A 12,432-nucleotide genomic window follows, 5' to 3' on the forward strand; every position below is an offset into this window, starting at 1 on the left:
AGTTGTTGAGATCCTACCTAGGCAAATATAGTCTGCCTGCTTGCTTTTTTTCTTCTCTTTTCTGCTTCTCCCCTTACCTCTTTGCCCACCTGAAAAATTAACAACCCTTAGAGGGTACTTTGATTCCAAAGTGGGAAGTCCCACTTTTGAAAGGAATGATTCCCAAATGCTTGCTGAAGAAATTTCAAGATCTCAAACGAAAGCTTCGCAACGAGTGGGGAGCCCAACCTGGCAAAGCCCACGGAGAGTCCTTTCTTACAGCCTCCACTAATTAGCACTGTTAATAACTCTACCAGGCGGATGCTAAGTGGAACAATAAAACAAGTCCTTTCTTGCATAACTATTAGTCTTTATTACTTGAAGTATGGGGAGACAGTCTAAAAATAGCTTTGAAACGGGGCACAGAAATACAATTTCTTTTAAAGGTGTCTCAATGTCAGATTGAAGAAATTAGTTTTTGGATGAGTGCTTGGTTAGGCATTTTCTATTATCATGTGGATTGGGAGCAAGAGGGAGTACATTTTATTTCTGTTTGTTTTGCTTTCCCTTTCTTGTTCTCTGGAAACTTGTGACCTAGCAGGGAAATAGATTATTATCACATAAATGGAATAGGCGAGGAGATAGATTGTCAAAAGCAGGGCAATACTTAATTTCTGGAGAGAAGAGAAATTTGAAGAAGTGTTCTTAGAGGTGGTGGATTAAAAATCATCTAAGCAAGGGGAAGGGAGGGCTTGGCAGACAGATGTTTATTAGATACTGTGAGCATAACGGTGAGTCACTGTGTCTGGGGAGTGACGAGCAAGCTGGGGTGCCCTAGGAGAAACACCCCCGGCCAAGGTTTATGGAAATTTTCTTGAAAATGTGAACACTTGGTCCCCAGGTGGTTGCTAAGCCAAAATGAACACTTTGTTCCTTAAATTGCTTTTGGTTGTTGTCTTAGGAATTGTCAATGATATTCAGTTACCAGACCATCTTGGAGGTATTTTCAGATTCAACTTCCCTATGAGAGTCCCATGAACACAAAGGGCAACACTTGGCTGGTTTTCTTTTTAAATTGAAATTCTTAGCTCATATGTAAAGATGTACAGAAGTCCATATTCGTGGGGGGCCATGAAATCGGAATGCATGTATACGTTGTATGGTTAAGTATGAAAAGATAATGAAAGTCTGGCATGAAAATAGTTATAAATTAAAACAGCTGTATCATTCTCCCCATCCCTGTGTGTGCATCCTGGGAAGGAAGGTTCTCCACCTGCATAAAGGAAGAGGTTTGATCCAGGGACTGAAGCTTTTGGTTTAGGATTCCATGCATGAGTCACAGCTTCTGAGGATAAAGAGCATGAATAGATGTGACCCAGCTTACCTCTTCATCTATTACAGAAGTAATAACACAGAGAATGGGTGCTTAGCCTTGAGGGGCAAATCTTTCTATTTAGATGCACTGCAGAATTACCCTATACATTGCAGATGCATTTCTGGAATGATTCCAGAATGTTTTGGAATATTTATGGAAAAAGGATTTGAAGGGGTGTATTGGCTTGTCATCATATGACTTTGTGCAAACACCATTTTAACCTTTTTATCCTATGCTTGTCTGACTCATGACAGTCAGGAAATAAAGGAACATGTATTTCTTTTCCCATGGCATCAGCAAGGCAATCAAGGATAGAGTTTGCTCATTTTAAGCATTAGAGTGAAGTCAGTTAGCTCTGGTAATGGAAATTAGATCTGAGAAGGAAACTATAATCGGCAGGCAATCCCGGGATCATTCTTAATCGAATGCCTCATTCACTGATTGTCGCTTCTGTGCCTCGAGAAGCTCACAAATGGGGCACAGGATTGATTTGTCATTATGCTTGTTTTCCTTAGAAGTCGATGGAAGCCTAGGCAAGCAAGAACATGGCCATGCTGGTAGCGATAAATGGAAGAAAACAGGAGGTGTTAGAATTTGCCGAGAGCAAAGAAACCCAAATCCTCTGCAAGCAGAGAGCTGCAGCTGCCATTTGTGATAGAAGCCCTCAAGCTTGCCCCCGCCTCCAGGAAGTCTGTTCTGACTCACCATGGGATTGTGACCTTCCATTCTTGGTTGTCTAGATGCTGTGGAAGTGATGTTTGTGGTGATTACAACTGTATAGAAGTGTGAGAGGCAAGAGATGACCGTCCTGTCCTTTGGGGTTTCAGTCTTTGTAAAATGTGAAGCCACAGCTCCCTAGTTTTGCCAACTCTGTCTCCCTACGATTATGATTAACAGCCCGAGCCTTTCTAAAATCAGAAGTGGCTCATGCCATACCTGCCACCCCCACAACTTGCCGTCTGCACGTAACCCCATAGACACATTTCCTCTGCTTGAACGTCCAGTGTCCTAACTCACCACTTTTCAGAGCTTCAAATTGTTGTGAAACAGAAAATCAATCAGCCCAGTCTTAGCCGATCTTCTATCTTGATGCTAATTTAAAAACTGAGGTGCTGAATACTCCTACACATACTTTTATTTTTCTGTAGGGAAAAAAATGTCAAGTAGGATGAATGTCGCCTTTAATAGCCATGTTAGCTGTCAAAGAACTAACACCTCACACCATCACACGGAATAGGGGTGTACATATGGTACCATGGTCACCATAGCACGTGTGAGGGTAGGGGTTGGTGGGGGCATCTTTAGCCACTGAATCTGGCTGACCAGCAAGTGAAAAGCCATGCTACAGTGTTGCTTTAAATCATGGCCCTATGAACCCCCCCCCCACACACACACCACCAAGCAAAGATTTCACATGCCTTAGTGTGTATTTTAAGTTATGTTTCTGAAAATTGCCTATTGATTTGGTTTATATCTTTCCTTACTGGGTTATTTGTCCTTAAAAATTAAGAGGCAGGAGCACCTGGCCTCTTAAAAAGTCTATTTCTTGGCCTGTTATTCTCATAAGTATTTTTTGAGTTCACTCGTGACTGTTTTAGCCATACCAAACATTTTCCAAGGAATTTGCTAAGTCTGTATTTATCTTTACAGTTCCTATACTCTGTGGCCTGTGTTAAAAGACTTGGCACACCACCAGGTGAGCTAAAAATACTAGAAAAATAACAAAGCTATGACCTGGAGATACCAGGCGGCTGAGGGAAATTAAGACTCTTGGTTACTTTATGTTCACTCGTGGAAAGATCGGAGCAATAATTACGAGGGATGAAATTTTAATTAGGAGACGAATGAAAAGAAAAAAATCCTGTTGAAATTTAAGTAAGTGGGAAGAGGTAGAGGAAGTGAAGAAGGAAATTGCGGTTCAGTGAAAATGGGGACAGCTTAGGAGAGAAGTATGGGAAAAACAAATGGCAGCCATGGCATAAGACAGGTAACAGGAAACTAATTGTACCAAGCGTCACAGTGGATGGAGACGGGATGCAGTTCAGGATTAAAGAGAGACTGTCAGGTCCTGAGGAAAAATAAAATGCACCTATACATGGCGGAATGCACAGAAGGTGAAGAAAGAAATTATGTTAAAGTCAAAGGAGAAAGATACACTGGAGAGGGTCAAACTAGATGAGGCATGGCAGTAGTAATAAAGAGTAAAGTAGGATTCATGTGTCTGTGGGTGCTGCCAAGGCAGAAAGGGGAGGGCAAGAGCATCAGGTGATGGGGTGACCTCATTTCTCGAGCACCCACTGCTTTGTCTGAGGCTGAATGAGCTTGCAGCCATGTTGGGGGCTGAAAGAAATGAGAGCTGAGGTCAGAGCTCCTATAGTTGAGAATGCACCACGCTTTTGCCTGGAGCCATAGAGGAATACAGCAGGGAATGAAAGCCACAACTAGAAATCAGTTCTTATGAGATCACTGCTTAAAAGAAACAGTGTGACTGGGCTAGGGGTGCCTGCCCCTGAGTGCATTTACGTGCACATGTGCACACACATACAAGATATGTTAGAGCTCATGGATTCTCCACCGGTGAAAGCTAATATCAACACACTGCCTACTAGATTTTCACACAAGGATGGCCAGGGAGAAAATCAGGACTGAATCAACAGATAACAGAGATACCCAGAAAACAGTGATTGACCTTTGAGAGATGAATAACAGAGAACTAGCCCAGACAACCGAAATTGGTTAAATACTCAACTGGGAAAACCGAAGAACCTAGGAGCTGAAATACAATCTGTGAGAATATACTAGATGGGTTTGGCAGTCGATTAGAAGTGGCTGATGGGAGAAGAATGGGTGACACAGGTTGGAGGGAGAAGAGAGCAGGAGGAAGAGAGTATACAAACCGAGCCCTAAGGCGCGCCGGTCAAAGCTCTTATTACGCATGAGTTGGAACCCCAGAGTGAGGGCGACAGGGAATGATGCAGGTGCCATAACGGAAAAGATGACGGCTAAGGAATTTTCCAAAGGGACGACAAGGTGACATTGACCATCAAATTTAAGAACCTATACCAATCAGGTCTAGGACGAAGACGACACTGACCCATAGCTAGGTAGCACCTTAGAAAATTCATCACAGAACAAGATACTATCTGAAGCCAGGTGACATGGTGGCCTTTGTGGACTCTGACAGCTGTACTCTTACAAACAACAAACTAATCTAGAGACCCAAAAGGCCATGGAGAAAGTTCTGGAAAAGAGACTGCTCAATTTTATTTTTGTACTAGGGATTGAACCGGAGAGTCTCACACATGCTGAGAAAATGCTTGTCTATCGGGCTACCCACCAAGCCTCTTTTTACTTTTATTTCATGACAAGGTCTCACTAAGTTGCTCACGTTACCCCCGAATTTGGGGTTTTCCGGAAACAGAGTCTCATGCAGCTGGCATCACGAGTCTGCATCACCAGGTCTGTTTGGGTTCTATGCTATGCAAAAGCGTGCTTTAAAAGAAGGTAAACTCGAGTGGTCCAGAGTCACGAACATGGAGAGGAAACAGCAAGCATGGCATTGCAAGGAAGTTGTTCAGGAGTGGGGACTGCACACCCAGGCCCAACTGTAGAAGTGAAGAAAGCAGAGCACAGAAACAGAGAGTTCATATGTAGGAAACACACGCCAAGTTCAGAGCACAGCAACAGAGAGTTCGTATGTAGGAAACACACACCAAGTTCAGAGCACAGCAACAGAGAGTTCGTATGTAGGAAACACACGCCAAGTTCAGAGCACAGCAACAGAGAGTTCGTATGTAGGAAACACACGCCAAGTTCAGAGCACAGCAACAGAGAGTTCGTATGTAGGAAACACACGCCAAGTTCAGAGGGCAGCAACAGAGAGTTCATATGTAGGAAACACACGCCAAGTTCAAAGGGCAGCTGGAAGGATGCCTTGGGTTTTGTGAACCTACGTGTACAAAACAGGAAAGGAAACACAAAGGACTGAGGGACAAATGGGGTTAAAACGTTCTCAAATTGCTGCATTTCCAAGAGGTGTAAAGGAATTTGTTTTAGGTTCTTTATGATTAAAAAAAAATATAAGGCATCTTGATAGAGCTAAAAGAATAGCTAATTAATAAGCATAAAGAGGAAGATAAATTACAATTTATTTAAATTACAGTCATCAGATCAGTCTACAAGTAAAACAGAAAGAAATGGACTGATACCAACTGTAAAAGAGATAAATAATCCAATTAAAAGATAAAAATGGGGCCTGGCGTGATGGCTCAGCTGGTAAGAGCATTTGCTGCTCTTCCCGAGGACCTGTCCCCCCCAGCTTCCACATCAGGTCTCTAACAATTATCTGCCATTCCAGCTCCAGAGGAGTCCACACCTCCCGCCTCCACAGGCACCTGGACTCGCGTGCACATATCTACAAGTAGACACAAGCACGGCATAAATAAAAACATTCTTTTAAAAAAAAATACAAAGACTGGATTAAAAAAAACAGGTATGCTTCCATTCAGGTGACGCATTTAAAATACAAAGTCACTGCCCAATGGTTATAGGTGAGAGTAAAATATAGCCTGAAGAATGATAACCAAAAAGTCTGGCATAAATACAGTGTCTATGGAGTTGAGTTTTAAGTCAAGAAGCCTCACTAAAAATGAAGAGAGCATTTGATAATGATTACAAACCAACATGAAAGAGAAAATCTATATGTAGCTAATAACCCACGAAGGGGCAGAAAGTATAAATGGAGGTTAAAGATAGATTTAAAAAAAAATTTTTTTAATGGGACCAGAGAGTTAGTAATAAGATCTCTATAACTCTTCAAAAATACATACTTCTTCCTTATGTAAAGATGTCAGGAAGAAAGTGGCAATCACTGAACTTCATTTAAGGATTATTGGAAAAGAAACTGCAGAAATCCAAGTTTGGCTCTGTGTTCTTCAGCCTACCGAGAAAGCTGAATATATCAGTAAACTAACGAAAAATTCTACGCTACTTGCTGTAAAAGCTTTAAACTGTTAAATCAAAGTAGGCCATTCACAAATAGAATTCCTTATTATGCAGTCACAGGAAAGAAACCTGCCCGTTTCCAACAGTGTGAATTATTCTTGAAGGAATAGTGAGGATATATGATTTCACTCCTATATGGAGTCTAAGGAAGGTTAATGTAGAGAAACAACGTTACTGCAATGGGGATTTTAGGGTACAATCTGTGCCTCAGCAGCTCCCGACAAGAGATACGGCAGTTAAAGGGAACAACTCCAAGAGGCAGAGGAAGGGAATTTAATCAGTCTAGATGCCTCGTGAAGGACAAAGTTGTCCAGTGACTCCCAAGCCCATCTTTGGGGTCCTGACATGAGGTTTATGTTTCAATAGAAGGTGAACTGTCTAATTAAACAGTGCCAGGCAAGACAGGGGATGTTCAGCACCGAGCATCAGTGTCTAGCTGTGGTCTGTCCTGAGAGGTTGTCTGATAAGATACCAGACTCGTGTGAGCTCTCTTCCCGACAGGCAAGTTCTTTCTCTGCCTGGCACCAGGATTTTGGTTTTTCCTTTCCCTCAGCATGGGGCTCCGGGAAATTTTGATTCATTGGGGCTCATTGTTTGGATAATCTGTCAACTGGAATTGAAGACACAACCATTTCTTTTAGACAATTTCTCTCTGACGAGAGTGGTTCTATTGCCAGAGACAGATGACGCAGGGGGAGATGGGTTAGTTCAGGGGATCTAGTGTATGGTATGGTGTCTGCATTTACTAACTCCAAGTTTTATTCCTGTCATTTGCTCCATATTCTGACTGCAAAATAAAAGGCATTTTTGGTAAAAGGAAGCAGGAATTAAGTAATTTGTGGTGTTTCTTTTACAAAATATTTGTACATTCAATCACCACAGTGTGCACCTTAAAATCAGTTTCATTGGTTGACTAGACATGATTAAAAAAAAAAAAAAAAGAAGAAAAAAATTCCAGCTGGAATAAGGATCCACGCATGAAGTCACACACAGAGCAAAGTAAAACGTCAAGTCCAAGCCAAACAATAGAAACAGAAACCAGAGAAGACAAGTCAGGAAGAAGCTGGCGCTGAGCCTTTTCAGGACCCAGGGTAGAACCGACTTCTTAATTTTAGCACTTCTTACCCGACTGTTCCTCAGAACTCCACCTCCCAGGTGGTTACAAGGTGTGTGACCTTGACTTCTCTATATTGAACTGTCTTCTACCACACTGGGAGAGCCATTCGAACACACACTATTCATCTGGCTTACTTTAGAAAATCTGCAGAACAGATAGACGGTAACTTCTGAATGACTGTCAGCATCCCCACAACCCGTCCAACCTGCCTCCGTCCTGGGATGACAGCCAGAAAGAGCTAGGAAAGACAGCCTTATTAGGTGGTAGATGAAGTACAGACTGGGGCTGGGTGGCCTTGGGTTGTCTCTTGCTTCTAAGTGCTGCCACCTGGTGTGACGGACTGATCTACAAGGTGACATGGATATGACTGTGGCAGTGCTCAGAATCTCTTAGCTTTTGCTAATGGTGTCATCACGAAGCTTGTCAGAGACGGGGCATTGTTTCGGCTGAGGGTAAAAGAGAACGGACTCTGGGACTGGAGCAATGGCTCAGTGGGTACAAGTCCTTTCTGTCATGCGAAGACCAGCGTTAGATTCTTGGAACTCATGTAAATGTCCGGTGGGCTACCTTCAACCCTAGCCCTCAGGAGGCAGAGGAAGGATCCCTGGAACAAACTAGCTGGCTTGACCAGTCAACTTGGCAAGCTCTGGACTCAAGCAGGAGTCCCTGTATCATAAAGTAGAAATAAACCGTGAAAGATACTCGACATCTCAACCTTTGACCACTACATTGAATGTGCATACACGCAAACACCCACACACGCAAACACACATACACACCAGACACATGCAAAGAAAAAGGTGCTGAGTCATTCCAGTTTCTGCTTAGCCACTGGGACAGTCTGCCAAGTGAAGGCAGAGGACGTGGCTCCATGAATTGCACATGACCCCTCGTTCATCAGGCTTCCTTGTCTGATAACCTGGCTCCTGGTTCTCAGTCATGGGTCACTCTCAGCCAGCTGAATCTAAGGGCTCTCCAGAGTGGCTATGAGCCATTTGGATGGTTACCTGCTGGCCTCTTTCCCCTCCTGTTCTAGGTAGAACAAGTCCTAGGTGGCACAGCTCAATTCCAGTAGCATTTTCTTGGAGCAGAAGCCGCTGGCTAAGGAAGGTGGGGTACAGAAAGCGAAAGGGCTTGCTGCCAGCAGCCTAGAGTGCTAGTGAGTCAGACCTGTGACCCAGGGGACCCCAAGTCCAGTGTCCCGAGGTTCCCCACCTTATCAAACAAACACAATGCAATTGTCTGTGCTGCTGACCTCAAGTGATAACGTAAGATTCAAAATGGAAAACAGGTATTTTTTTTTCTGAAAAGCATGAAAGTGCTTTTTAACGTGTAACTCCTCATTGTTAACCTCAGAAGAGGACGCTTAGTGTGCCCATGCCCGCTGCATGCCCATGCCCGCTGCATGTGTATACCTTATTTTCCAACTTGAATACTAGTTTTCCCATCTACAAAATTCCTGTTATCAGCAGGAAAGGAGGCAATGGACACAAACTGTGCTTGCTATTTCTGATAGCTCTTTTAAAAATTCCTTTTATATGTATGGGTGTTTCGTCCGGTCGGCCTGTGTGTCTGCAACACAGGTGTGTTCCCGCTGCCCTCAGAGGCCAGAAGAGGGTGCTAGATCTCTTGGAACTGGGTTGTGAGCCACCATGTAGGTGCTGGAAAGCCAAGTGGGTCCTCCGCAAGAGTAACAGATGCTCTTAATGCTAAGCCATCTCTCCGGCCCCACTGAGAGGTTTATTGTTATTACAGAGTTGTCAGTAGTATCAAATGAGTTCTGGAACTTTAACCTACCATCAAACTCTACAGTCTCTCTCCTAGAAGCAGCTACCACACCCCACGGGTCTTAACAAATACAGTAGTTCCACCTAAAGCTTTGAGATGTTATGGCAGGTCTCAGGGAGTCTTTGATTACAAACCATGTCTCCTGAGGTGGCAGGTACAATTGACTTTGCTGCCCGAGAGCTGCCACTTCAGATCCTATTATGGTGGCAGAAGATCAATACCAGCAAGAGGTGAGTGCACATAGTCGGCCTAACGGAAGTCAGTTGGAATTCTTTAATATAGATGCCACAGGAGGAAGAAGAAAAGAGAAAGAAGAAAGAAAGGCCACAGAGGCACCAGGCATCTGGAATGCCCAGCCCTTAAGCAATTGTTGCTACTTCCCTCTGTCCTTGCTTCTGCCTCTTTCTGGATCTCCCCCCAACTCACTTCTAGGCCTGCATTATCTAGGACACGTGACTGTATCCTTCAGCAACCGCAAGTCCAGTAACGACAAGACTCGGATTTCAGGGAGACCCAAGACTTGGAGGACTGAGGTTGGATGTGCGAAAGAACACAGTCATTCCTGACTTGCGCTCTGCTAGCGTGCCTATTCTTCTGCGTGTGAAACAGTACATACAGTTGCCCGTCAGCCCCTGACTTCCACAGATTTCCCTTTTCTCAAATGACTCCAATAATCATGAGGTTTGGGACATCCCTAGCAACACACCAAAAACGACAGACCCAGAGTGCCAAGTCTCGGCGCAACACAACAGAACATGTCTCCAGGGAGAGGATGAACTCCAGTTTCAAATGTGACCCCGACGGATGTTCCGGCTTACCTACGGATATGGTCCACACAGCGATGATCTTCAGGAAGGCCTTGGTTCTGGAGTTGAAGCGGCTGTGGTGGATGGGGTTCTGGATCGCCACGTAGCGGTCCAGAGAGATGGCGCAGAGGTGCATGATAGAGGCGGTGGAGAAGAGGACGTCCAGGTAAATCCAGACTGCACAGAGCTTGCTGGGCAAAGGCCACCGGTACCCTGTGGTACACAAGTTTAGCATCAGCAAGGAGCTTCATGCTTCCTCCGGAATGGGCATGTGATCACTATACCCTGGGACAATGGTTCACAACTTGGGGACAGGCATTGGTGACAGCAAGGGGGATTACAGGACTTTTGACATTTGAATAAGCAGCAGTATACACTTTACACTATAAAGGCACTAATAGAGTGGGCGTGAATGTTTCTGGCTTATGGAATTGTGTTGGCAAAAAAAGGAACCTGCTTGTTCCTCTTGAACCAATCCCTTTCCCACTCTGCCCAGTTAGTTATAAGTCCCTTGAGCCATACAGTGGCCAGGCCCCTTCCCTGAGGACCTTTAATGGCCAGGCTATACCTACAGCTGGGAAGGGAAAGATAGAGGTTCTGGGGGTGGGGGAGGCCTGGCCACCTTGTGGCTCAGGGGGCTCACACTGGCAAAGCTATTTTTATTTAACCACTTCCCCGAAGTTATGTTCTGAGCCCCTTAACTGAAGAACCACTCACATCCATCCATCGTTTATCCATATGATTTTCTCTAGTGTTAAGGTCCTTGTGGTTAATCTAATCTTAGTTACAATTAGATCTGTCCAGCCTCACACAGGTAGGCAGTTAGAGACGGTGTGACGAAATGACTTCAAATACACCCCCTGAATGTCTTATGATACACAGTTCCCTAATGTTTCAAATACACCCCTTGAATGTCTTTACTTACGATACACAGTCCCCTAATGTTTCATTAAACTCAAATTTGGGGCACATGAGAACCACTGAGGATGGCAAAGACAATCAAGAGTGCCTAGTCTTGGAGCGTTGTCTCAGGGTGGTGCTCACATTGTAGGTGACAGCTGGCTTTCTCAGTTGGCTCCTTAAAATGGGGACCTACCCCTGGCCATTCTGATCCAGTATGGCTGGAAAATGTGCATAAAAAAACCCCTCAGAACTCACACTGCTGATGCTAAACATTGGGAGCCTCTCTCAGCAGCAGCTGCTTGGGGGCCAAGATACCCCTCCTCCCCCCAGCATCACCACCAGCCAGTGGAACTTTGGGTCCAGTTAATCATTCTTTCTGGAGAGTGGTTAGAGATGGACTTTCAATATCCAAGGGTCTTTAACACTTCCCACAGTCCAATGCAGGAAGCCTATCAGATTCTCTGCCATCTGAGAAAGACAACAGATGCCATACGAAGTTTATCCTGTTCCTCTCGCGTGTTTTGGAGAGTATCAAGCACTTGAGTAAACCGTTATTTAGTTTTGCTAACAGAATGAGCAATGATACATCTGCCTGTGGATGGAAAGGAATATTAGAGGGATCAGTACTCTCTTTGGACCAGTAGAGCTCCAACAGAACAAGCCCTCATTTATGCACAAGTCTTATCTCTATCATGCTACCCCTGGGGGTATTCAGAAAAGGAAAGGATGCGGGACCTAAACCTAATCCCAGGCTTTCTAGTTCTAGTCTCAGCAAATAGGATCTTACACTCTTGGCAGCCCTGAACCCAGAAACCAGCTCTGCTGTTGGGAACTGATGTTGGCTCTTACTTGGTGGGGGAGAGGGGCATACGGCGGGGTTAGGGGGAGGGACCTTCCCTGAAAGAGAGCAGGCCCTTTTTCCCTCAAAGTTTCCTCCAAGGTGTCAGAAGAGAATACTTGTGCAAGACAGATTTGTGACTTGCCTGCTGGGGAAGGCGCAGGACCAACCCAGTAGTGTCTAGTAGACTCTGCGTGGGTGCAGACTGTACACCCAGAAGCTGTCACTAGGGGGCAGCTTTGAGCCGAGACCAAGGGACCTGCCGCACTTCCTACGTGGTCAGGGCTGCCCCTGCTGCCCAGCAGCTCACCCCGCCCTCCTGCTGTGGTTTGGGTTCTTGCACAGTCACCCCTCCTACCCGCAGTGGAGTTTGCCCCCAGAGGTGGCCAGTTTTAGGAAGTGAGAGCCCCTCCCCAGTGGCTGAGAAATGATAAGCAAAAAAAGTAAGAGAATTATTCAGATGTGTCATTTGAACGGTCAAGCCAGGACTGGCTTTTACAAAGGGATGCTGACTATTCCTGGCTTGTCTCCTTCCTTCGTGAAGCTTTTCAGGACTAGGTGGACATGTTCATATTGTAGCCTCTAGGACTTGGCCAGAAAACCCTGTACAAGTACCTCTAAA

At 44.8% G+C, this 12,432-nt stretch overlaps 1 protein-coding gene across 1 annotated transcript in view; it reads right to left on the reverse strand.

The window, feature by feature from the left end:
• The window catches only part of Htr2a (5-hydroxytryptamine receptor 2A), a 56,088-nt gene that overhangs the window by 42,441 nt on the left and 1,215 nt on the right, over window positions 1–12,432 (reverse strand). The window contains exon 2 of the mRNA XM_038310687.1: window positions 10,082–10,282. Within this exon, the coding sequence (XP_038166615.1) occupies window positions 10,082–10,282 (201 nt within the window). The remainder of the gene's footprint in view (window positions 1–10,081; window positions 10,283–12,432) is intronic.

Source organism: Arvicola amphibius, chromosome 13, assembly GCF_903992535.2.
Source record: "Arvicola amphibius chromosome 13, mArvAmp1.2, whole genome shotgun sequence".
In the NCBI taxonomy this organism is placed as follows: Eukaryota; Metazoa; Chordata; class Mammalia; order Rodentia; family Cricetidae; genus Arvicola; species Arvicola amphibius.